This window comes from Podarcis bocagei, assembly GCF_964188305.1.
Source record: "Podarcis bocagei genome assembly, chromosome: 4".
Lineage (NCBI taxonomy): Eukaryota > Metazoa > Chordata > Lepidosauria > Squamata > Lacertidae > Podarcis > Podarcis bocagei.
The window spans coordinates 30,526,765-30,553,814 of NC_138128.1; the positions used below are offsets into that span (position 1 = coordinate 30,526,765).

The 27,050-nt window shown below is 41.9% G+C and overlaps 1 protein-coding gene across 1 annotated transcript in view; it reads right to left on the minus strand.

The window, feature by feature from the left end:
• Positions 1–454: 454 nt before the first annotated feature.
• The window catches only part of COL4A3 (collagen type IV alpha 3 chain), an 85,059-nt gene continuing 58,463 nt past the window's right edge, over positions 455–27,050 (minus strand). The window contains exons 25-52 of the mRNA XM_081192519.1: positions 26,714–26,902; positions 25,851–26,019; positions 25,204–25,296; positions 24,506–24,610; positions 23,033–23,130; positions 22,711–22,861; positions 21,906–22,019; positions 20,427–20,594; positions 20,105–20,194; positions 19,158–19,292; positions 18,932–19,030; positions 18,286–18,375; positions 17,654–17,793; positions 17,435–17,561; positions 16,461–16,541; positions 14,702–14,800; positions 14,021–14,071; positions 13,597–13,782; positions 13,274–13,404; positions 12,303–12,375; positions 10,666–10,737; positions 10,385–10,504; positions 9,449–9,547; positions 7,970–8,182; positions 7,097–7,274; positions 6,127–6,241; positions 5,683–5,855; positions 455–3,746 (exon numbers count right to left, since the gene is read on the minus strand). Coding sequence (XP_081048645.1) covers positions 3,662–3,746; positions 5,683–5,855; positions 6,127–6,241; positions 7,097–7,274; positions 7,970–8,182; positions 9,449–9,547; positions 10,385–10,504; positions 10,666–10,737; positions 12,303–12,375; positions 13,274–13,404; positions 13,597–13,782; positions 14,021–14,071; positions 14,702–14,800; positions 16,461–16,541; positions 17,435–17,561; positions 17,654–17,793; positions 18,286–18,375; positions 18,932–19,030; positions 19,158–19,292; positions 20,105–20,194; positions 20,427–20,594; positions 21,906–22,019; positions 22,711–22,861; positions 23,033–23,130; positions 24,506–24,610; positions 25,204–25,296; positions 25,851–26,019; positions 26,714–26,902 — 3,444 coding nt within the window. The 3' untranslated portion in view covers positions 455–3,661. The remainder of the gene's footprint in view (positions 3,747–5,682; positions 5,856–6,126; positions 6,242–7,096; positions 7,275–7,969; positions 8,183–9,448; positions 9,548–10,384; positions 10,505–10,665; positions 10,738–12,302; positions 12,376–13,273; positions 13,405–13,596; positions 13,783–14,020; positions 14,072–14,701; positions 14,801–16,460; positions 16,542–17,434; positions 17,562–17,653; positions 17,794–18,285; positions 18,376–18,931; positions 19,031–19,157; positions 19,293–20,104; positions 20,195–20,426; positions 20,595–21,905; positions 22,020–22,710; positions 22,862–23,032; positions 23,131–24,505; positions 24,611–25,203; positions 25,297–25,850; positions 26,020–26,713; positions 26,903–27,050) is intronic.

A 27,050-nucleotide genomic window follows, 5' to 3' on the forward strand; every position in this document is an offset into this window, starting at 1 on the left:
GTTTTCTGTAGGTGTTCAACAAATGAGATACAGCAGATGGGAATTGGGGAAAGAGCCCTCTCAGTGATTGTGCCTCATCTGTGAAATGGGAGCATCCAGGGAGGTTTCTTTTGACATCAAGCACAGGCTTCCTATGTTATCCCCCATCCCCCCATCCTTTAAGAACTTTAAACTCTTAGCAAATTAGTTTGTATGCTGTTTTTAATTTGTATCTGCTATGTTCTCATCTTTTATTGCATATAAGCTTTCCTTCTAAATTTTAGTTGTAGCTGCATAACAATCTATTCTCTATGAAACATGTATTAAGCCAATAGTTAACATTCAGGTAGATATTGGGGGCCCAGGAATTTATGTCCTTTCCCATGCATCTAATAAAAAGTCACTTTAAAAGAAGTTTGTGTTTGATTGATTTGTGCTATTGATAAGAGGCAGAAAGAAGAATATAATTCAAAAATCTGTCCCACAAGACATTTTATTTACTACCAGAACATTTGCATTGACACATCCGATTGCTTGCAGTTACAGAGCATATGAAGTGTTCTTGCTCTACCATATAATGTAATTATCTGTGATGCTGTAATGATCCTGGGGTTGGCTTAAGCACTTAATTTTCAGCACAGCAAGCTTTGGCATCAGAATGATTTTGCAGCATTCTTATCACTAAAAGTCCACCATTAAAAGACAGACACCAGAGTAATTAAAATATAACTTAAATAAAAATGTTTACTTGCAAAAATACCCATTAGTAATGAGGGGGAAATGGCGCACTTGTAGATCTCTAAATCCTTTATTTAGAATTATACATTTACACAAGTATGTAGATTAATGAGATAAGATAATTATTGTTAAATATTGCAGTGCTGATACTTGTGCAAAAGCATTGAGCAACCTTAATGTTAACGTTAATATTTCCCATAATTCTTTCAAGTGCAATGTTATAAATACAAAACATTCAGAACTACACTTTTATACAAAAAAACGTACATAAATTATAATAATATATAAAGACCCTGATCCAATTCCAGCTGTGCTTTATTGCACACTAACGCAACTAGTGGCCCTAAGCTGGGATTGCCTGTGCAGCCCCCATCATCAAGTTCAACAGGAATTGGATGTACCTTGTCATGAGTTTTAAGATCCAGATGGACATCTGCATTAGCTGTGCATGGAAGTCTCCTTTGCTGGATCAGAATGACGTACCTAAATTTGCACTCCTATACTCACTTTACCTGGGAACAAATCCCATTGAAGTCAATGAGGCTTTCATCTGAATAGACACATATAAGATTGCTCTGAAAGCTCATTGAATACAGTGTGACTTACTTCTGAGTAAATGCATAGGGTTGCAGAGTCGGTTTACTTAAACCACAGGTTCTATATAAACATTTCTCCAGACAGTACCACTTGAATTTGCTGAAAAGCTATTACCTTTAGCTGCTTGGGTTTCACTGGATGGACTCTGATTAAATTTGGCTGATGTTTTCAACCACCATTTATGTCCACAAAAGTTATTATTATTAGATTTATTATCCACCCTTCACCATAAGGCCCCATGGTGGGTCACAACAATGTACCGTAAAATACAAACAATAAAACAGTTTAGAACAAATTAAATGTGCAGATACTACCTGATACCTTATAATAGAGACAAAAAGGAGAGGTTTTGCATTTATTGCAGTGGCTAAAGTACCATACAAAATATTCTTATGGGAGATCCCATTTAAATTTGGTGCACATTTCTGACATCATACTCGAGCCTCATTCTGAATAAGCCTATTCAGCCTCAAAATAAAAATTACAAGCACAGTTTCAACACATAGTACAATACTGTATACTAATCATTTGTGCTACATATACAGGCTGAATGAAAACCAATTTTCTTCCATTTCAGTTTCTGGTTGATTATTCTTGTTAAGGGTTATCAGGAGAGTGACCACTTATAGTTTGTCAGTTCTGCCTCAGTAGCCTCAGGCTGGAGCCGTATTAGGTTAGTCATACCTTAGTCCCAAAGGGATTTAAGGTACTCATGCTTCCCTTGTCCCTTTTATTTCAATGGGATTAAAGCATAGCTAGCTTAATCTGGAACCAATCCAAAGGCAGCATAAATCACGTAAGATTTGCATTTTTTAGGACTCGTTTAGTAAGGCTGGCCAAACTACTAACTGAAGTTAGTAGGAGCCATTAAATAGGCAAATGTATCACGGATTTATTTAGAGGGCAACTAACCTACAAGTTCATCTTGTAAATTTCTATTGCACTGCTATGAATATGTTAAAATTCTCTTTCTTTGCCAAAGGAAGGGCGACTGGAGAATTATAATTCATTTGATGAACTTTCAAAAGTTTCATGCAGCCCCCTCCCACTTAATTGCTTGTTGCGCCAGAGTTTCAACTTAAATAATATCTGCTTTGGCAACACTTATGTAAACCAACACTACCCTGATTGCTCCATTTTGCAGGTAGAAAAGCACAAGAAAGGCAGCTTGAGCTGTCTTTTTCTAGATTAAAAAGACCAGCGACGCTCTAGTTCAGATTTATACGGACCCAGGAGTTGGCAGAGTTCAGAAGGTGACAACCTTTTAGTTCTGCCAACACAAACAATTTACTCCAAGAAAGTGCTTTGCATTTTACTAAAAACAAAAGCTAAAATATTGCACTATTTCAAATTCCATTATAGTACAGCATTGGTATCTTCAAGTTTACTGTGCAAATACAGTTTGGCTTTAGTTAAGGCACCTGTGAAACTGTAGAGGAAAAGAACACACGCCACCTAGTGTTGGAAACAGAAAGTGGAGGGAAGGCATAGTATCTGATCCCAGCATATCACATTCATGTGCATTTTGGATAGTTTCACTCTGTGAGTGGAATTCAGCGTCATATTAAAGGCAATTGTTCTGTAAGCCCAAATATTTCTGCCTGCTAGGTGGAATGATCATCTCTCTCCTCCCCTGCGACCCATTCCGGGGGTTCTCCTGACCCGAGCAGATGCTTGCATGGGAAGATACATAGAATTGTAGAGCTGGAAGGGACCCTGATGATCATCTAGTCGAACCCCCTGCAATGCAGGAACATGCAGCTGTCCCATACGGGAATCGAACCTGCAACCTTGGCATTATCAGCACCGCACTCTAACCAACTGAGCTATCCAAGGAAGAAGAGAGTGGGGAAGTCCCATTGCCCTAGCAGGACTTCTTGCACTGGCTCCCACCAGCACAACAACTCACTTGAGTCCGGCCTTGTGTTATACTGTAACTGCTGGAATAAACTAACACAGAGAATGATGCCTGGGCCACTTGTGCTTTATTATCAGCTAGCTACCTTCAGTAAGAGTGCTGCTGTATGCTGGTTCACCCTAGAGAGCAGGGTCACATATCTGGTCAGGCAGGGGGCTACTTTTCTCTTTGTAAAGGGGAGAGGAGATTGAAAAGATTCCAACAGTTACACTAAAGCAGCAGAGAGTGCAACTGTATCCGACATACAAATGAGTGGCATGCTTGGTCCAGAAGTTACCTTTCCCCTTCACTTTGCTTCCACTACTTTGTGGAGTGCGTTCTCATCTCTGCAGCTTTTAAAACACCATATTACAAGTTCACAAAACCTTTTTGGTTTATTTTAGTTTGGCGACACAAAACTGGAGCTTCGTTCTCTAATGACAGTTCTGTTTAGCTGGGTCTCCTCATGCAGACTTGGCAGCGACTTATGATTTTTTCCATTTCTCCAGCTTTCAGAGTCTGTGACAATGGTTTCCTTAAAAAGAAAAAAAACCATGCACATTCTATAGGGAAGGAAACTCTCCGTGTTAAAAAAAAACAAGAGGCTGGTAAACACAGTGATTCCACAAAAGTATGAGTCACTGGCTGCATTCCTACATAACACTAAACTGTGGTTTAGTGCTACGTGCAAAAGCTAAAACAAACCTGAGCAAATCCCTTGGCTTATGTACTCTGCTGCCCCTTCTCCTTCCGCATTTGGTCTCACTTTCAGAAAATCCCAGTTTGCTATGCCATATTAACCAGAGAAGAGGTTTAAAACAAAGGTTGGTTAATCATGCTCTGAAGTTTTCTTAGTTTGAAATTGAATACTTTGTTTTAAACTACAACAGCCTGGTTCACACATCATGCTATACCACTGTTTGGCTTAGTGTGGTGTCTGGATCATTCCATGGTTCATATGATATAACAAGCCAGGATTCACTGAAAGTGAAACTTAACACAACCAAAGTCTCCTGACTACACAGGAGGTAGAACAAGAGGGAATAAACAAGCTCAAGGCTTTGCTTGGGCTTATTCCACCTCATGTATGTTGCACTAAGTGGCTTAAACCACAGCCATTAATAACAAACTGATCATAGCAGTGTCTACTTAAATGAGACCCACAATGGCAGGCAGCTAGCAAAGGACAAATGTTTATTTGCTTGTACATGTTAGCAGTGCATGAAAATGTTTAAATGTACGTATGAAAATGTCTCCGCATAAAAAACAGGCTGCTAAACACAGTGGTTCCACAAAAGTATGAGTCATTGGCTGCATTCCTACATAATGCTAAACTGGTTTAGTGCTACATGGAGAAGCTGGAACCAGTGGCAGGAGGAATAGGAATCTGCATCTATGAAACTCAGGATTATAGTAATCAGTATTATCTCAAAATACAAGGTTATAAACAATTAAATTGCCATGCCACAAAAAGGTACCGCACACTACATGTTAAAGAGGTACAGAGGCAGCCAAATTAATGGCACACTCCTGTAAGTTGTGGTAGTGGTTACATGGTAGCGGCTCACAGGATCCTACATAGTAATCCTAACAAAGGCTTATGGAGATGGCTGCTCTTCTTATCCTAGTGCTGCTTTGGTACTGATGCCACTTTTGCTCCTGTGCCGGTGCCAGCACCCCAACACATACAATTAGAATAATAGATTCTATACAAATAAGTTTATGCAGCTATTGAGAGGGTGGAACAGCTTAAGAGGTATGGGCTTTGCAGGAGGCATTCCATTGTAGTCAACATAAGGTAAAGGTAAAGGGACCCTTGACCATTAGGTCCAGTCATGACCGACTCTGGGGTTGTGGCACTCATCTCGCTTTATTGGCCGAGGGAGCCGGCGCACAGCTTCCGGGTCATGTGGCCAGCATGACTAAGCCACTTCTGGCGAACCAGAGCAGCGCATGGAAACGACGTTTACCTTCCCGCTGGAGCAGTACCTATTTGTCTACTTGCACTTTGACATGCTTTTGAACTGCTAGGTTGGCAGGAGCTGGGACCAAGCAACGGGACCCTACCCCGTCGCGGGGATTCAAACTGCCGAACTTCTGATCGGCAAGCTCTGTGGTTTAACCCACAGCACCACCCGCGTCCCTGTAGTCAACATAGTGCTATCCAAATAGTTTGGCTAGTGCAAATATTTTTCCTTGCACAACAGAATGATCTTCTCCTCCCCCCAATGTGCTGCCTAAATCCAGGGTACACACCAGGGGAAGGAGAGGGGGTGACCCAACCCCTTGTGCTGGTAGTTAACCTTGTGCTAGCATGGAAATGTATTTGAATACTGCCCTCCGCCTTCAGTACTGATACGAGTGGAGCAGTTGCTGCTTTCATTGAGCTTTTTTTGTTGGTACCAGAGCTCCTGCTGCATTAGCTGTTCTCTTGTGGTGGCTCATTCACAAAGGAAGGTTACTTAGCATACCTGAACATTCTTCTTGGGTTTATTGAAGCCAGCCAGAAGCTGTAGGAGTTTGAGTAATAATTGCATGTCCCTCGGCCATGGCATTCAATAAATGGAATGGCGTGAAATTTTTCCAAGCATGATCCTGGAGACGCCAGCGCTTGTCCAGAAGCTTCTGAGCCTGCACCTGTGTACTGTGAGCATACATGTCTTCCATGAGAACCTGATCACTGGCAAATTTTTGACCATATGAAATCCACAGCTTAAAACTGAGGCACTAGTTGTATCCCAAAATGCAGGAACCAGAGTTGCCCATAACAGTTTTTATATAGCAGTTTCTAATTTTTGCCAGTATCATGGTAATACCTTTTACTGGCTACTATTAGGAACTGTTCCCCCACCCCTTCCTACCATATTACTACTTCCAAAGTGCAGTGAGATTCCCCCCGCTTTTTTCTTTCTTACCATGACAAAAGAATACCCTTTCCAAACAGACTGCCAGCCTTGAGGACATGGTGGAACTGAAGTGGTTTGGCTGTGAACTGCTATCATCACTGCAGGGCCTTCACAGACAGTGCATCTACAACATGGCACACAAAGTCATTAGGCGGGAAATAGGCAAGGGCTCGTTTAGGATGCAGCCCACAAATTGACTTTTAGCTTTTCACTTTTCCTCTTTCCTGTATTTGCCTTCAGTTATGTTGCTATGTAGCCAAATCTAACTAACAATGACATCATTGCTATTAGGAAGAAACTCTACTGTCCCAACAAAACAAAACGGTACTAAAGAGCAGGGCTGCAAAGGGTCACCCTCTAGAGTACTGCCACTTGAATGCCACTGCTGGTGGTGGTGGTGGGGTATGAAGCGTAGGTGGGTTCCCACAAGGCAAGACATAGTGATAATAGCAAGAACCTTTACTGAACTACAGAACTGAACAATAGGGGCAAAGCAACTGCTTATATACATTTCTGGAGGCCTGGGCCACTCCCACTCCCAACGTGATTGGCTGTCTAAACTTCCAAGCTGCAAATCATAAGACAAAATTTAAGAGCCAATGGCAGAGGCCAAAATCCTGAAATGTTCTGTGATTGGATATCAAGTATCGAATCAGAACACAGGGGCTCAGAATCCTTAGTCCAGACTCAAGATCAGGCAACACACACCACTGAATACATAACAGTGTGGCATCTTGGAAAATGGGCACCTGGTTGGCAATGAACAGGTGCCTGGTGGGGTGACAATTTTCTGCTCTCCATGCCCCCACCGCCTAAGCAAGTTGTGTCAATTTGCACGATGATTGGGCTGGCCCTGACCTTCTCCACAAATCTGTACTAGAAACAGTTGACAAATCATAATCTACGACACATTTATCCAAAACAAATGAGCAAACAAATCCATGTGAAAACACAAACAGAAAAGGAACACAACTACTACCTGCTAATATAAGGCTCCAAAGCTTTCCCAGAAATTGGTGCCATATCTAATGGCATTGGCTCTGCCGTTGACAGCCAGTATGAATAGTCATTGCGAGAAGCAAATCTGCAAACGTTACTGGGATTACATAATAAAAAAGGCATGGTGGTAAATCTCTGAAGGCAGCTACCGGCTGAACCTAGAAGATTCAGAAGAGAAGCTATGATGAGCTTCTTTGTATAGATCTGTTGCAAAATCCGATTTATAGTACAGTAATAAGCAACTGAGACGCTGTAATAGGGGCAACTTCAGAATAACTAGGGGTGGCAAAGTCCCTTTATTAATGCAGAAAGGTTTTAATCCATGCTATTAAGCACCTAAATATAGTGTGACTGGAAGATAAGGGAGTGGGAAATATTTAGGAGATTAGACACTACCGTTGGAATCATCCCTCCACTCTAACAAAGGAAATGAAATTGCATGAGATAAAACTTAAAAAGTCGGAAACGATGAGAAGTCAATGTTGCAGCACTTCTGTAACATTTCTGCAACAGCTGTAATAAAGGAGCATACAATATCATGTAAAGAAATGCAGATAGGAACTGAAGTGGCTAAAGGAAAATGTAGTGTCTCTGCTACGCTATTATTTTCCAGGAGTTCTCATCAAGAGAAATAACTATAGGAGGCTACTTTTTCAGGTCTGTTCAAATAAGCACAATCTGCTCCAGGCTGAGTAGCATTAAAAAAATACTTTTCCTTACATAATTATGTAATCTAAGCCAGGCACTGAGATTTTTTATTCTGTGTAACAACAGAGTTGGTATGGTTGTCCTGCTGAATAAAAATGTCCCCTTTAAAATAAATCAACTGAAGCATATATTTATATAAAAGTACCAAGATCTTGCCCATGTGCTTGCTCGTTCCCTTGTACAAATAGGAGAGAATAACCACTATAGATTTGAGATGTCCCAGATGGACATGACGGAATCTCTGTTGACTGGCTGTGCCGGGAAAAGATGAAGCCCCTTTTGACTGGGCCAGTTAAGCAACTTCCTGGGAATCCAGGGAGTCCCTTACTACCAGGAAACCCAAGCATTCCAGGCAAACCTAAAATAAAAAATAAATAGGTAAGACAAACAAACAAACCAGATGTATTTGTGTTTTCATATCTGAGAGAGCATGCATGTCAGGGTAGGATATGTCATTTTGGCTCCATGTGCCAGATCTTTATCAGGATCAGCCTCAAGGGGCAAATTTGATTGGTGCGGGACTGCCCTCCTCCATTCAAAATCACCTGTGTGGTTTTGCAAGTCTTATCAGGAGGGAGGATGCCTCAAATGGTGCTTTGCAGCCATTTTGCTCTGGGTCTCTTTAAGCAGGTGGATGGCAGCCGTGGCAGTGGGGGAGGGATTCCCCCATCTCCCCACCACCACCCATCACTAGGCAAAGGGCAAAGGGCTCTAATTTTTCTTCATCAACTGATAAGTGGGAATTAAATCCTGTGTGATCCAGGGCAGCACAGCCAATGCGAGATTAAACCCTGCCCTCCCATCCATCACCAGTGATGTCAGCTGATGGGTGGGTACACATGGTTTAGGAAAAACGGCATGGAATAGCCAATTGGACCCCATGGAGGCAGAGGTTGGCCCATGGGCTGGGGGTTCCCCACCCCTGCTGTATGTGAACACAAATTGCACAATTATCATATCTTGGCCAACCTGACCTTGTGGTATCAACACATTAGACAAAAAAAAGTCACTGTTGGCATACGGTTAGACATGCCAGATCAAAGCAGGAGAAATAAATTTTACAGAGCAACCTGGTTTTTGTTTTGTGGTGATAGTCTGTAATACAACAAACTGAATGTGAAAGGAAACATTTCTGGGAAAGTGTTAATAATCTAAGGACTGTGGCAGTGCCTTTGTATTTTAAAAAAATGACATCTTCCCTGGCACTACAGACCAATGAAGTAGCTGGAGAAAGCTTCCAGTATTCTACAAATCCTAGACAAACTAAAGAGGGGCAGAGCAATCCTAATGAGGAACCATGAGTCATGGGGCAGTAGATTTATCACCACAGCCACAGCCCAATCCTGCTGGCTGGGGAAGAAGGTTGTGGAAGCAGTGTCCCCGCTACCTTGGCCGCCCCTGCTTGAAGTCAGAGGCAGGTGCACTATCTGGGGGGAGGGGGGCGAGGACCAAGGGCTCCCTCAAATTTTTCAAGGAGGGGATCGGGCCCCCTCAAAATTCAATGGTGGCCAATGCACTGCCTACAAGGGATCTTCAGGTATTTCAGGCTTGTGCACTCAAAACTAACTAATGACACAAATGTAATTATTACAGTGTAGCACTATCTATATCTTATTTACAGTACCTTTCGGGCCTTGAAAACCCTTGTCTCCTTTTGGTCCAGGTGGTCCAGGTATGCCAGGTATTCCAAGACGACCTAGCTGGCCCTTTACACCTGGAGGTCCTGGATTCATATAATAAAGCACATGTTAGCATATAGTAAAGTATCAATGTAGGCACCCTCTGGATTTGTCCTCGGGTTTCAATAACCTCTCTGATTTTGAAGCAAACAAGAAATATTTAGATAGCAGGAATATTTTGCTGTGTAGGTGGTGAGTGACTGTTTACAGTAATGAAAAACACCTGTTTGTTGCTTTAATATACATTTCAATTTGCAATGCCTTTTTTAAAAAATAAAATAAATAAAAGGTCCTTCCAAGGCTCGTATTACGTTACTCGTATATAACATTCTGGGCTTAACATTTTAATATATTTTAATGTTTCAAAAGCTTTAGTATTTTGTTGTTAGTGCTAGTTTGTTGCTAGTTGCTATTGTTAACTTTTATCATTATTTGTATGCTGGAAGCTGCCTTGAAAGGGTTTGACCTGAAAACAGAGCCTAGGAATAGTTAAATGAATAAATGCAACTGGACTGCAAATTGCTGCAGATCTATGTACCCCACTGTGTTTATCAATGCCAGGACAGGGGAATCTTTTTCCATCAAGGGTCACATTTCCTTCTGGGCCACATATCAGCAGTGGGTAGAGCCAGAGAAAAAAGTGGGCATAAGAACAAATGCCAACTTATACAGTAGGCTAGTCTCTGTTTCTCTGTCTCTCTCTCACTTTTCTCTATCTATCCAGACAAGCAAGAGGCATGATAAGAGTTATAGGACCCATTCCAGCCGGGGCAAAAACTTCTATGGTGCCATGTCTTAGGTTATGCAGGACATGTGATCTGGCCCTGATGTTCCTCTCCTCTATTAGATAAAACAGGAGGCAGATATTATGAAACTTGTACCTGGTGGCCCTGGTGGTCCTCTGGGACCTGGATCACCTGGGCTTCCTAGGTTTCCTGGAGGTCCAGCAGGTCCTGGGTTTCCTGGGAAAGAGACAGCAGCCACGGGTGCTCCAGGTGGACCTAGTAAATGAATGGATAAACAAATAATTGGTTATTGTATTAAAAAACAAAGGCGATGAAGTGGGAAGGTAGACCCAGAGAGATGATGAGGATATGCAAATCCTGCCTTCCTCCCAAAGCAACGAAGGGCAGCTTTATAGATGCCGGTCAAGTATACTCACCAGGTGGTCCCTTTGACCCTGCAGGTCCTGGTACTCCTATTTGCCCAGGTGGCCCTTGATCACCCATTTCTCCTGAAAAGAAGACCTGACATTATTAGAAATGAGACAGTCTTGTTAAGAGTTGTTATGAATGATGTTCATAATAATAGGTAGTTGGTTTTTTTTTTTAAAAACCACCTGGAAGCTGTCTTGGGGGCCACATAGAAATGTTTGTAGGCCAGATATGGCCTGTAGGCTGCAGGCTAGCCACTCCTGATCTAATCTGCGCAATCTCCCAGCAACTAATATGAAGTATATTAATACTGCAATCCTAATACATGTTGATTCTGAAGCAAGCTGCACTGAGTTCAATGTGACTTATTTTCAGATAACTATGTATAGCAAGGATAAGGCCCTCCATATGTTGCTGGACCACAATCCCATCAGTGCTGACCATTGGCCAGGACTGATGGGAAATGTCTAGCAACATATGGAGGGCCAGAGGTTTCACATTCCTAGTGCATAGAATTGCAGCCTAATATTGATTTTGTATCAAATAAATACAACTTGCAGCATCCAATTGATGCTCTGGTGCTCACTACTGTACCCTGTTTAATTGTTTCTCCCCTTAACTTGCATTGCAAGGCAAGCTTTTACATTTTGTAGTGCATTTAGTTATAAGTCACTTTGTGTACCTTGGTAGAAACAGAAATACAGAACAGAAAAAAAACGACAGCTGTAACCTAGTTAAGAACTGAATTATCACATTCCAAATGCTTCCTGTTGCTTAGCTCAAAGGCTCATTTCCAAAGCAGCTGCACAGCAGGATACTTAAAAAGGAACACTTTCCCCTTAACTGGCCTATGTCCAAAGGCAAAGAAGAAAAAGAAGGAGGGATTCATCCTACTTAGTGGCAACTAGTACTTTCTACACTGCATTGTTAGGAAGGCAGGTAGGCGCAAACCTTGTCTGCCGTTCAACTGCTGGTTCACACAAGGAAGGGGACTCTGGCAATATCATTCCCCAGAAACAGTTCACCTAAGGAGTGGAACTGCAACAATACTAGGAGGCATGTGAAGGAGGTCAGGCCAGGTCTGCAAGGATGACCCAGTATAACCAATGTGGTGTTCCTGCTGGTGGTACACCTGTGCAGCCCCAACCTCACCAACTGCCTCGCTCCTCCTGGTAAGCTGTAGTGAGTGACTTCACTGCTGGGAGGCTATTGTTGCAGTTCTGCTTTGCTGGGTGAGCCGCTCCTGCCATTCTCTGCATCCTTCCCACCCTTCCTGGTCCTGTTTCTCCTCCTCCTTGTTTCTATTGCCTGATCACCTGCCCTCTCTAAATCAGTGTCAGTAGTGAGGAGACGGAGAAACATCCTGCACTTGACTTGCATTCTCCCCCTGGACAGCTGTGTGAATTGGGAGAGGGCAAATGAGCAGCAGAGTCGCTGCGTAAGGTGGGACCCATTCATAGCTCCTTGCCCAAGGCCTCCCAAAACCTGGAACCTGCACTGCAAAATGCTAGCAACAAACCAACCACAACTCCAGAGCTCTGCCACCTTTCTACTCCTTATTCTATGGAAGAAGCTCTGTGTCCACTGCATGCCAGCCTCTCTTTTGTATAAAATAACAAGGTGCTTTACAAAGTTAGTCAAATACCTTTGATGCCTGGGAATCCGGGGAAACCAGGTTCACCTCTAGGACCTTGATAGCCAGGGATGCCTTCAATTCCCTGTAGGACAACAAGATGAGAAAAATAATCGTGTTTCAGTAACTGTACACAAGCTAGACTTGCTTGTTGGTTTTCAGCAGTTTCTGTGAGCAGGGAGAGGATGGAGGCAGAGAAAGGCAAAATGAGACAACAGTCTGGCTGCGGGGCATTTGCAGGGGAGAATTCGGCAAGTTCATGAGTTGTTACGCAAATCTTTCTCTCACTTGCTGATATCCCCTGTAAGTGAGAGAACAGATTTCTGTAACAGACTTCTATTATCTCAGCAAAAGCAGGGTTACAACTGGTTGCATTTTGTGATAATTTCAGGTGGCATGTCTAGCACCACCCAAATTCTTACTGTTCCTGGAAAGACAGTGTTGCTGCAAGATTCTCCTACTGTTAGAAAGAGACACTGTTGGCAAAATCAGTAATGATTTTGAGTGGTCTGCTATTTCCCCAGTTATTTTAGTAAGGCAAATATAGCTGAATTTCAATCAACAGCAGATTAGCCAAGAGGCAGATTTCTGAATAAGTCTCAAAAGTTGCAGCATTAGAGTGACTAGACTTAATGAGAGGAGAACTTCTTTTACTGAAGTCCTCAGAGTTAAAATGGTGCTTATCCATAGGATAAGTGTGAAAGACTGCAAACTAGATATTCCCCTAACTGTTGATAAATATCCTGGCATTGATAAAATAAAGCACAATATCTCATTACTGAAATATGAATTTGTTTAAATGCACCAATAGCTGTATGATATAAAAATAAGTGAAATCTCCTAGGTGCCTACACACTGATGCTCACATCTCATTTTTCTATTTTGTAGTAATTTTGTTTTGGTTTCTTTGCTGAAATGTGTTGCAGCCTACAACCAAAGGTTAAAATAGTGAGTGGATAATTAAATGTAATTATTTCACTTACTGCTGGCCCAGGTAGACCAAGGTCACCTCTAGTTCCTGGTGGGCCTGGTAAGCCATCATTTCCTCGAACACCTTTATTTCCTTTAATACTATAGCCAGGGAGTCCAGCAGGTCCTGGAATACCAGGGACACCTGTATCGTTTTAAAAAAGGAGATAGTTTTATAATACATACAACAGGAAATTGTTTTTATACCAGGAATTGTGTGGAATTCAGAGAGGCACAACCTACATTATAACTGAAAGTGAGCCAGCCTAACTTGTTAAGTATTATCTCACAGTCTCTATTTTACTTGTGTTAGGTATGATAAAATAACGGTTCCTACCTGGTTTTCCATCAGGACCAGGGGGGCCTCTGTTTCCTTTTTGGCCAGCAATTATTGCACCTGGTTTCCCGGGAAGTCCTGGTTGTCCAGGTAAGCCTGGAGGTCCAATTGGTCCCTGGTCTCCCATACTACCTTTAATACCTGGTGGCCCTGGTATACCAGGCACCCCAATGTCTCCTTTGACACCTATGCAGCATTTAAACAACCATTAGGTACAGGTTAGTCAACTTTAATATACTTTTAAAGAGGCATAACACATTTTAGGTGCATGGCAACCAAAATCAAAAAGCAATAGACAAGTAACATTTTGAAGTAAACTGGTTTACTCTGCACTTAAGCAGACAGAATTAAGCTCGTTTTAAGACTTACAGTTCTGACTTTCATTCCCCCCCCCAAAAAAAACCCCACAACAATTTAATTTTACCTTTAGGACCAGGAATGCCTGGAGGACCAGGAATTTGCTGTCCTGGAGAACCTGTATTCATAATTGTTTTCATTACAAATGCAGAACAAAAGTACAATACAATACATTGCAAGAACGGGAATAGAAACATAGCTGAATGCAATACTGAAAGTCCTTATTTCTAGGATTCACAAACATATATCTATCCAGTAACGAAGTATTTGCACATATTTGCCAATACCATTACTGCATTACACATTCTAGCTGATATTAACCAATGTATTACTAGTTCTAGGTCTTATTCAGGATCCCTCCTTTCAAATACTCCAAAAGTGCAGCTTTAGAAGCAAATGGAATGTCAGGCTCAGTTATCTTCCCCAATATTTTCCTCTTAACAAACCCGAATGACTGAAAAAGATCTGTACCTAGCAGCTGACATCTCCAGTTATTATCATCCAAATCACTCCTATTTGTGTGTTGTTGTTGTTTTTAAAGAATCAAAACTGGAACTTTTAGTAATTATCAAACTACTCTGAAAACTTGATCAATACATTACTTATTTTTAATCTGCAATAAACGCAACAAAAAGTTAAAAATGTGAGTGCTTTTCAACAGTATAAATTTTGACATGGCATGAATTCTGTAATGACCCCCAAAATATTAGAACATATTGAAACAGAATGAACGTTATTAATGGGATACCTTGTGCTCCCTTCTCTCCTGGGGGTCCAGGGATACCATCCTGTCCTTGGCTACCCTTCATACCGGGTGGTCCATCATCACCCAGTAACCCAGGTGAACCTGAGGATGATGTTGAAAATTTAGCCTTGATGAAAAAATATTATACACTTTATTTGTTAGTTTGTGGTTGATGGTTTTATTATTCTTAATATGTGATTGTACCAGAAATGCTTCTTATAGTTGATATCAATGGATAAGTTAGAATGACAATTTACTTTATAATAATTTAAAAAGTTATAATATTATCAATTAATTACGTTGTCATATTAGGTTTTGAAATGATCTAATATTGGTGCATCATTGTAGTGATGTGTTGATCATTCACATATTATTCATTACTTAAATGTGCATGCCACTCTTAGGTACAAAGCAGCTCACAACACAACGAAAAGAATGGGAAAGCTCGCATTTTCTATTGTGAGCAGGAGAGTGGCCCTGGAGGATTAATGAGAGGCTTTTGTTGGAGCACTTCATGGTATAGGATAAAGCTGCCAGGAACTGTGCTTTCCTATTCCACAGTGATCCACCCACATTTCCCATGGCACCAGTGGAAGATAGGTGATCAGCAACTGTGGTTGCTCCTGTGCCTCCTTGCTGTTGGTATCATCTGCCATTATCTCAAGGGAGCCATTGTGGTATAGTGGTTAAGAGCGGTAGACTCATAATCTGGTGAACCTGGTTCGCATCTCCGCTCCTCCACATGCAGCTGCTGGGTGACCTTGGGCTAGTCACACTTCTCTGAAGTCTCTCAGCCCCACTCACCTCACAGAGTGTTTGTTGTGGGGGAGGAAGGGAAAGGAGAATGTTAGCCGCTTTGAGACTCCTGAAGGGGAGTGAAAGGCGGCATATCAAATCCAAACTCTTCTCTTCTTCAAGTTGAAGGAGAGGCGTAGGCAGTAGGAAGTAGGAAGGAGCAACTGCTCATCCACCCTTTCTCTCTGGTCAGTATTGAGGTTTGTGTCCAGAGAGAAAACCTATGTGACATATAATCCACCAAGTGAAATGTTATCAGTGAAATATGGTGGCTCAGCAGGAATTTGGCAAATATCCTAGTTTGACAGTTTGCCTAGAACTGCAAAAAGAGATGGGGTGGGTATGAGTATGTGTGTTTTTCTCAAGCTGCACAATACAGGGCAGATGGGCTGCATGTAACTTTCTGAGTCACAATTTGCTGCTCTGCTGCTTAACTGTAGCAGTCAGTTTCATAGGATCACAGAGTTGGAAGAAAACTTTTGGTCATCTAGTAGCAATCCCTGCTCAGCACAGGGTTTGTAATGCAGCATGCAAGTGATCCATTCTAAACAATGTAAGTAGGAAAAGACAGCTGCCTAGCTTCTGGTTAAATACCTCCTGCAAAATAGAGCCCACAGTGGAAAGTGTGTACCTTGAAAAATATAGGCAAGTTCTAGAATTGGCCAGTACAAATTCTGGCCCACCAGTGGGAAACCTCAGTGGCAGAGACCAGAAGAGATGAAGCAGCTTTTCATTGAAGTATAAAGAAAAAGCTATGAAAAACGAAAACATTATGGATTGCATCCAACTTTACACTCGGAATAGAGCCATTGATATTAATGAACCTAAGTTAGTCTATTAACTTAAATGAGTCTATTTTGAGTAGGACCAGCATTGCTTATCACCCACTGATTTTTCTTCAACAGTGAGAAAAACAGGAAAAATAAAGACAGAAAAAGAACTACAAATAGGCAAACAAGCAACAGACCTGGAGAGCCTCTGATGCCATTTTGTCCTGGTAATCCTTTAGTACCTTTAGTACCATTACTGCCAGTAGGTCCTGGTTGTCCTGCAAAGGAGTGAGCGAGCAAGAGAAGAAATGCAACTTTCATTTGTGAATGTTTGCTCTTTATACATCTAACACAGAGACCATTGCTGAAGCAGCTCCATCAACTTCAGTAAAAATACATTGCTCCCAATTACAGTGCTCTCTGTTCTGAACTGTGCTGTACTGAGCCCTGCTTATTTAAATGAGAAACTCAGGATTTAACGGAGCCATCAATAGCAGAAGAGTGTATTTTGGATCATTGTATTAACACACACACCGCTTTGTATCTCTTTTGCACAATGGGTTTTACTTCCTCCCTGATTTGATATTCAGTTGTTCAACCAGCTGCATGGGAAGTTATTACTTAGATCAGCTTTGTATTAAAATACCCCAAGGAGAACCTGCGCTGTATGAGTGAAACAGCATTACTGAATAATATGATTTCCATGGCATTATACTGTTTATGTTAGCGTGCATTCAGATGGAGCATCAATCACAAGCCACAAGGGCACTGTTAATGATTCCTAGGATGATTGCTACTGGTTCAAATGGCAGTTCAGGGTCAAGCAGGAATGGCATCAGTTGGCAGTGTTTGAAGTACCGTATTTTTTGTACCATAACACTCACTTTTTTTCTCCTAGAAAGTAAGGGGAAATGTCTGTGTGTGTTATGGAGGGAATGCCTACGGGTGGCATGCCTACGGATTTTCCTCCTCTAAAAACTACGTGCGTGTTATGGTCAGGTGCGTGTTATAGACCGAAAAATACGGTATTTCCTGTGGCACAAAATCCCCAGGCTAGCTGGTACCTTTTCCATAGAAAGAAGCTGCTTACAGTAGTTGCAGTTTTAGTTCACTTAGAAATTATATTCCACTCTTAACGCTTTGCACTGGTGCCCAAAAACACACACTTCACCTGGAATTCCTGGTAAACCAGATTCCCCTCTGTTTCCAGGTAGTCCAGGTTCTCCGACAAGCCCTGGCCGGCCTGGTGATCCACTTTCACCTTTTCTTCCTCTTTCTCCTGGGGGGCCTGGATCACCCTAGCAAGCATCAATGGGAAACAGGATCACGGTAAATAACAATCAAACCTATTGAGCACAGCCTGGACCCATGGATCTATTACTTTCTGTACCTCAGGTCCTGGGTCCCCAGGAGGTCCAGATCTAGGACAGGCTGGTTCTCCTTTATCCCCTGGAATACCAAGCAAGCCAGGTGGCCCTGGTATTCCTGGTGACCCAGGAAAACCAGAAGAACCTCGTTCGCCTTTAGAACCTGCAATGGCATAGACATGGCTATCAGAATAGATATTTTAGACTTTTTTAATTTCCCAAAGGGGGGAAAAGCCACCAAACCAAAACCAAGCCAAGTAATGAAAATATGAAATGAGACTGAGTTATAAGCAGCTGTATCATAGTTTCACCCTTCCACAAATACAACTTTACACACACACACAGAGAGAGAGAGAGAGAGAGAGAGAAAGAAAGAGAGAGAGATTCTTTTTCCCTCTAAGTAAAGGTATATTCAAGACAAATACAGGAAGAACTTGAAAAATAATGAGTAATGAGTATTTTGGCCTTAATAAACTTATTACGAGATGTGCTGTTCCCCACAAAAACCTGTGAAACACCATTCCCCATTTATGCACAGCTTACTCCAATTCAGTCCTTACAAATGCATTAATCACTAAATTCAGCTATTTGTTTTTCAGGTGGCTATTACAGTCCTATTTCCCTGATGACTATTCAGATACATGGGTAAAATCACCTGGCACTCCCATGTCCCCTCTGTCTCCTGGAGCTCCTGTCAATCCTTGTCCACCAAGAATTCCTGGAAGTCCCTTGTCTCCTTTGGAACCTGAAAGTATAATCAATTGAACATATTTTGATGCACTTCAAGATTAGGTGGGATGTTATGGATCATTATCCAAAAGAAAGAACAGTGTTCTTGGTTTCTCTGCTTTACACCTGCTACTTATTGCCCCTCAAAGGGTGACTACTCCTACAGGGAATATGGCACAGCTCATGTTTTCCCAAGCTGTCCGATGGTATCTCATAAACATGTCATAATGAGTGTGTGGTTAGCATTATCCCAAAACTAAGGTGCAGCTGCTACTGAGTTTCATCAAGTTTTAAAAATAAAAGATTGGGCATGAGTTTTTAACCGTTTAATATTTCAAGTACGTTTCACCATGTTAACCAGCACTGGTATGAGAAGTCTCTGCAACTGTTCATTCATCTTATTCTCCATTCAACCATGAGCAAGCGCATAACCATGGATGATTATGGATGCATTATTCCTCACATAACTCTTGTATTAACTAGCTCTTGTCTTAGTTTGACAAATTACTAAAAGAAGGTTCATATTATTTTGTATATCTGATACAGTTTAATATATAAGTAAGTCTATATACCTGGTGGCCCTGGCATTCCTGGTAGTCCATCAGGTCCTATGCATCCTTTCAGACCTTGCTCTCCCTTTTCTCCCTTGAGTCCCATTCTTCCAGGAAATCCTACAGCAGCAATGACATGCATTACACTGGAAGTCAGTATCACCATCACTCTCATTTAAAAAACATAACATGATAATTGTAATGGCATCAAGCTGGTTTTAGCAGTAGTAGTAACTGCTGCATATACCTTTAGGTCCTCTGTCTCCTTTATCTCCGAAACTCACTTTGGACTCTGATGTTCCAGGAGAACCTTTATCACCTGGTTCACCTTTTTCACCTGAGGATCCCTTTCTTCCTTTTGGTCCTGGGAAGCCAGGGGAACCTGCAAACGAAAAACAAAACAAAACAAAACTGCTTTTATTATTTTTCTTCTCTGCAATTGCAGTACTTTGTCTATTATTTCAAAAGCTGGAAGAAACTTGGCTTGCATTTGGAAAAGTAATAGCATGACACACATTTGGCCAATGAAACATGTGCAGGCCCTCTTTCACAATTACATTAACTCATGTGGGCCATTTACAGTTTTAGCTTTGAAACGTTTTACCAAGGAGACCATGAGAAATTTAGAACTTATACATTGTCATATCCAGAAGTCACACTAATTTCAGCCCTTTGTCCTATCTCTGGCCTGTGACTGTAATAAATCGATTAATTCATTCAGCCCTTTGGCCTTTAATACTCCAGCACCAATTAACAGCCAAAAATAATCCAAATCCAAATGACATGCAAATCATATGACCACAAAGCACTGCTAAGAATTGACCTATTAGCCTAGTTAGGAGCAGGATCCATGCTTCTTCTCTGTTTGTTAGGGCTTGAAGGAGGGACCGTACTGAATGCTGCCATAAGCCTGGAAGGCTGCAGGTGAAAGCAGCCAAGCAAAGGAGGCTTACAAGCAAAACGGACACAGACAGAGTCTCTCCTGGACAGGCAAAGATAGGGCAGGTTTCTTTTTAAGCAGAAGTCAGGAAAGTAAGGACCATGGACAGTTCCCAGTGGGCCCTCCCAGAAGGAATTTTGCCTCCTATTGCAGCTATGGAGGGATGCTGTCTCAGGAAAGATCTGACAGGCTGACAATGTGTACTTATGGCTGTATAAATAATGAGCAGATAAGAGAAGTGCATTATCACTTACCCCTGCTGCCACGGATACCTGGATTTCCAAAGACACCAGGTAGCCCGGGATTACCTACAGTGCCCATCAAGCCTATTTCTCCTCTTAGACCTGTGGGAAGTGAGCAAAACAGAATACTGTATTACTCAGAGATTGTGCATTCCCTATTGCCTGTGTCAGAGTCCAGGCAAAATGAGTATTTATCTATGCATTATCTACAGACTTAATACCATGCCATTGCCTTAATTTGATCGTACCAGTCATATCTATAAAACTCCTGCAGAATAAAATGGCAAGCAAGTGGTACTAATAGTGTGTTATTTTCCCTTCAAGAAATACTCACCTGGTACACCTGGTACTCCTGGCCTGCCAGGTTGTCCCTTGATGCCAGGAGATCCCTCTTCTCCTTGTGGGCCAGGTAATCCAGGCAGCCCAAATGGTCCTGGGAACCCCGGGATGTCTAATCCTGGAAAACCTGGGTCTCCTTTGGCTCCTAGAACTCCACGTTTTCCTATGATAACAGACACATTGAAATGACCATTATGTGAAAATGTTCTCTGCCCCCCCCCCCCCGAAGAAGGTTGTGATCTTCAGGTCAAGAACATGGGTTTGGGGGCATATTTTGTAAGAAGTAGTTTTACAGACAAGGACAACTAAGAAGTACAGCAAACTGTATACAGAGGGATCCTCCAGATAACTTGGTAATTTGTCGGTGTAAAGCTTACACAGAGGTTACATTACACCTAGAATTTATTGAGAATTTGTTGATTTGTTTGTAGGGAAGTTATATAACAATGAGCATTCATCCCAGCCCAGAAGCTATACATTTCCCCGTTAATATTTTGTTCATCCCACACTTTTCAGTGCATTTCCTCATCAGTTTTACAACCTTAAAACGTCAGTTTTTGTTTTAAAGTGGATTTGCTCAACAGACCACTTTAATCTACTTTAATTGTGGCAAATCAAAATATGCAGTGTGCACTTGAATCCCTCCTGCAGAATAATTGAAGACACCCAGAGTCTATTAACAAAAAACAAGCTTCTTCCAGACATGATAGAAAAAGGAACTAAATTAAAAGCCATTTGAACAACGATAATGACAAAAACCCTTTCGGGTCACTTTAAAAAAGAAGAAAACATTGATTGATTGATTGATTGATTGATTGATTGAAATGTATATACTATATTTAAGCAAAACCTCCAAGCGGTTAAAATTATCAATAAAAACAAATATAATTAAAAACATTTTAAAAGGAATTTAAATTAACAGTGAAAAAGATTTAAACATACCAGTATCTATGTGTCTGGATATTTTGTATGCCTATACTTTTTTCTGGGTTTTTAATTCAATTTCAGGTACCATCTGCCGGAGACTTATGCAGAAGATATAACCCAGAGTTAAAATATTTTAGGTCTTAATCCTAACTCCATTTACCTAGGAATAAGCCCACTGAATTAAATGGGGTTTACTATTAGGTAGTCAAGTATAGGATTGCACTTTCATTATTTTGCCTGTTCCCTGATCAACAAACCAAACCTAAACTCAATAGGATTTTATCTGAAGTATCAACAACGTTATAAATAAGAATATATTCTCAAAGAGATATCATGTCCCTTTTGTAGAGAGGACCATGACTGCCTACAAGATACTTGACTAAGATATCCTATGTGAAGAAAATGAGACAGACAAGTCTGTGGTTTTGATGAGCACTGCTCCAACCCATAAATCAGTGAAGTGTGCTTCATGACCTTGCTTCAGGTGTTCAGAAGAGCATGTGCTGGCTTAGAGTAGGGGGATGACAATATTTTGTGTAATACGTACCTGGGGGGCCCATTAATCCACATAGACCTGGTGGGCCTGGTAAGCCAATAAGACAGTCACCTATTTTTCCTGGAACACCCTTTTCTCCTGGAACTCCAGGGGACCCAGGTTCTCCTAAAAGATAGTATTGATAGCATTAAGGTAACTTAATATCATGTGATGAAGGGCCCCATTTTACAATGAGTTCCTTATGCTTCCACTCTTTCCCTCCCTCTTCTTTTCCCACCTCTCTCTGTCACACACACTCCAGAACATACATGCATCCACTTCACACATTTAGTTTACAGGTGTGGAAAGCTGTAGCTGGGGAGGGGGGCAGCACTCTAATGACCAAGTCCATTTGGCGACAGGCACCTCAGTTTGGAGAAAAAGCAGTTCCAACAGGCATCCTTCCATCAGACTAGAGACCTAAAAGTATTCAGCTTAGACTTTATATATCTGCCCTTTTCAATTGCCTAGTATGCCAGATCCATTTCTTTTAAGTATGGCTTGACAGGGTTTAAATCTCTGCACTTCCAGGGCAGCCATCCAATCTTCAGATAAGACACCACTAAAGCTGTCCCCCCCCCATTTCACCATGCCTCTTGTAGCAGCAAGGAAGGGATGAGAGCTGAGTGCACAGAGAGATGGCTTCACTTCTTCAAGGATACCTTCTGTATCCTCAGGTTGAACAAACTGAACATTGCTCAAATGTGATGGAATGGAGAGATATAAGTTTCTTGAATGAAACCGCCACTGAATGAAAATTCATAATGTTTAGTTAATATGTCAAGGAGGCGAACATTTTGCTCAAAATATACTCTACCTCTTGGCCCATCAGCACCATCACGACCTCGTTGACCTTGGGGCCCTGGAAGTCCTGGGAATCCTCTTTCGCCCTTCTCACCTGGCATGCCATCTACTCCTGGTGAACCCAGTCTGCCTTGTTGTCCAGGTATAACTGGGCCCGGTTCACCCTAAAACATGGAGGAAATAATAGCAATAAATGTCGTGTCTCAAACACTGTAAGTAAAACTTAATTTTTACTTCTTAATATTCTGAGCACTTCTTAAAATTCTTAAAATCGTTAATGCTCTTGCTGATTAGTAGAACCCATTAAACTCAGTGGAATTAGTTTGCGAACCAACCTTTTCTCCAGGAATTCCAGGTTTTCCAGGTAAGCCTGGTTCCCCTAATTGTCCGGGACAGCCTGGTGGCCCTGTGGGTCCTGGAGACCCTTTATCTCCTACAAAGTGGAGGGGAAACGATGTTCAGTGATATAACACAGGCTCTTGAAGGTTTGCGATAAGTGGCTATGTCATTTTTTTTAGGTTCTGACATTTTTCTTGCTAATTAAGTTAGGAATCTTGCAACTGGTTTTTTTTTAAATTGTTAATTTATGGTTAGATTTTGTTGTCAGCTGCCTTGAACTTTTTGAAGAAGGGTGGGATGCAAAAGTTTTGAATGAATAAATAAATGCAGCTGTTATAATATGCAAAAACTGAACATGAATTTAATTTTTTTAATGCAATTTTTATTGTCTGAAAGACAACAGAACCGGGGGGGGGGGGAATCAACCAAGTACAGTGGTTCCCCCCAAGACGAATGCCTCACAAGACAGAAAACCCGCTAGACGAAAGAGTTTTCCGTTTTGGAGGTGCTTCGCAAAATGAATTTCCTATGGGCTTGCTTCGCAAGACGACAATGTCTTGCGAGTTCCTGCTGGGTTTTTTTCCCCTTCCCCCCCTTTTTCTAAGCCGCTAAGCAGCTTATCAGCTGATCCGATCAGCAGATAAGCCGATAAAAACCGCTAATAGCGCTAATCCGCTAATCCGTCAATGGGCTTGCTTCGCAAGACGAAAAAACCGCTAGACGAAGAGAATCACAGAACGGATTCTTTTCATCTTGCGAGGCACCACTGTTACTGGAGAGCATCAAACGAACATGTCTTGTCAGGGCAAAAATTTGTGCTTGCTCAATAGGACTTTCTCACCTCTCTTTCCACTGTGCATGCCCACTGCCCTCCCCAAATCTGCACTGGACAGTTTGAGGGATCCCATAACAGGTTTAGGGATGTGTGCAAGGAGGGGAGGGCAACCCCATGGCACAAGCAGAAATCCTTGTGCTGGTGGGATATGCCACTCAGTGCTACAACCCTCTGTTCACTTTTACAACAAAGATGCTATTACAGCACCAGAAGCACAGTATGTCAAAGCAAATGAAATTTGTATGCATGTTACTTTTTAAAGTCAAATTGTCAGCTGTCCTCCATTTTGAAAATGCATTATATGGTTTTACTGAAGTGCTCTAATGAAGATACTAGGTATATGTACACCATGGGGAGCCAATATGGAACCCTCCAAATGTTGTTTGACTACAGCTCCCATTATTCTTCATCACTGGCCTTGTGGGTTGGGAGTTGGAACCCAACAGCTTACAGAATCCAACACAGTGGCTACCACCGATGTCCATGATAATACAGATCTAACTGAGTGTTTTTTTTCTCTCTCTGCAGTTCTCGAGGACTTCATAGATGATTATTTATTAAATTTCTCATTTGTTTCATTACTTCATTTTATTCTCTCTCTCTTTGTTCCTTCAAGAAAAGACAAATACGTTACCTTTAATGCCAGGATAGCCAGGAAATCCATTTTCTGAAAAGCCAGGGTCACCTTCTGGTCCTGGGAGGCCTGGATATCCACGTGGCCCTCTGGATCCAACACTACCTATCAAAGAATGCAAAGTAGTTCTGGCAGCAGTATCAAATGGCAAGCCACACTCTATCTAGAACAATAACCCAGGGGGTTGAAGTGTCTTCCCTACGAACTAGGGCTAAAGAAACTAAAGTACCTGCCTGGGTTTTTTCCCCCCTTCACGGATCTGTCTCTCTCCCCACTGATTGGCTGGTGAGTTGAGTTACAAGTTATACAGGAATTGTGCCTAAAGCCCTCTCTCAACAGTGGCCAACAGTGCACTTTTAACTATATCTACTTAGAAGGAAGTCCCACTGAGTTCAATGGGGCTTGCCTTCCCAGCTATGGATGGGCTAGGATGCAGCCTTAACCATCCATGTAAACACCCTGAATAAGGGAATTAGTCAATCATGGCCACTTGCCTACAAAGCTAGAGCATCTTTGCTCCTTGCTGTCAAGATTTTACTTGCTTACCTTGCTTGTTCTTCCAGCCTCTTCTGCAGGTTACTACTTTGCGTAGTGGCTGCTGCTTGACCATGACAAGTTGCAGCCTTTTTTTTGGTGTGTGTGTAATATTTTAGAAGGGTCAGTTTGACAGTAGTCCAGCTTGAAAAGGTAGCTCTCACCTCTTTCTCCTTGTGGTCCAGGCCTACCATCTGGCCCTCGAAGTCCAGGAGGTCCAGGAATTGCATTTACTTGACCAGGGTCACCTTTAGGACCTTAAAAGTGTATAACAAGAACACAAACTAGAATATGCCAGTGGTTATTTAAAGACAGCAGCACAATGAAGTTACACAACTTCGGGGGGGGGGGGGTAGCAGATTTGTAGCTCCAAAATGGCTGATAAGCGCACTGCAAGGAAACCCAGCAAATTAGCTGAGTTTTTCAGCAGTCAGATGAGCTGCACTGAACTGCAGAAAAGTAGGCGGATATAAACCACAGATAGCAAAATCACAACAGTAGTGCTGTCTGGAAGCCCTAGGTCCTGAAAGGACTTAACTAAAATATGCATAAGTCAAGAGTGCGCTTGGATGCCACAGACATTTCTGGAGCAGGATGCAGAAATGATCCTGCTTACATAACTAAAGAATGCTCTGCAATGTTGTATACACACACACACACACACACACACACATACACATATATGTATATATACACACACATGCACACACACACATACACATACACGCCTTGACACCCACTGCAGCTTTTAAATCTACTATAGACACCACAGTCAAATTATTTAGTAACAACAACAATAATATCTACCGACCTGCTTCTCCAACCAACCCAGGCAAACCAGGATTTCCTTGAGATCCCTTAGAGCCTTCCACTCCTGGCGGTCCGTATCCTGGTGGTCCAGGTAGCCCTCTCTCTCCAGGAAGACCCGAGATACCAACTGGTCCTGGTGTACCTCTGTCTCCTTTTGTACCATCAGGTCCCTGATAAGAATTCAGAAAACACTGCTTAACAAACACTCAAAACACCTGCATATATAATGGTAAGTCACAGTCAGAAACAAAGGTTAGTGCCTACAGCAAAGACCCTGGATGAACATAGCTCTTTTGCATATGCACTGCTAGAAACATGATGGAGTCTGCACTTGCCACCACGATTCAGCAATGGCACTCAAAGCAGAAATAAGTAACATAACAATTTCATTTTGATCACCACAAATAAGGCCAGATTCAACTATTGAGTCCCACTACTGGAAGTCTGTGCAAGGACTTCCATGAGCACTATAGGGCTTTTCCTCCCCCAAATTTGGCTCTGTGGGGTCAGGAGAACAGTGTGTAGGGGGGGATTCTTTCATCTGGCAAACGGAAAGGCTGGAAGGACTGCCATAGCACTACGCTGAATCCTTCCAAGCACTTTAAAGTGGATATTCAGCTAAATCCAAAAGGGAAATCAGTGACTACTACAGATTTATGCTGCGTATAGGCTGCAGACATGCACATTTCCACATGACTTTTTCAGATGTTGTAATAGAATTAGGGCACACAACAAAAATTAATATATGTGCATGTACCCTGACGAATGTCTTCAGATATGTTTACCTTATTTATTTTTCAATGGATTGAAAGCAATGCAAAAATCAGTATGATTGCGCTAGATGTGAAAGTAGCAGGTACTAACCGGTTCTCCCACAGAACCTCTTGAGGCTTTCAGTCCAGGTTTCCCAGGTAACCCGTCTGCACCATTTTCTCCTGAGCTTCCTCTTGGTCCTGGTTCTCCTCTGTCTCCTTTTGGGCCTTCTGGTTCTGCATACCCTGGCTCACCTTTCAATCCTTTAAGGCCTTGGTTTCCTGGAAGACCTGGAAGTCCCTGGGTCACATGTTGTTAATAAAATATGACAGGAACTGTAACGCTGAATCTATATAAATGCTATGAAAGGTACAGTAAAATCAACACACTAAGGCATTGTGGTGAAATGATTCTGTGTGTGAAGAGGTTTTTCCCATTGTCAGCTACC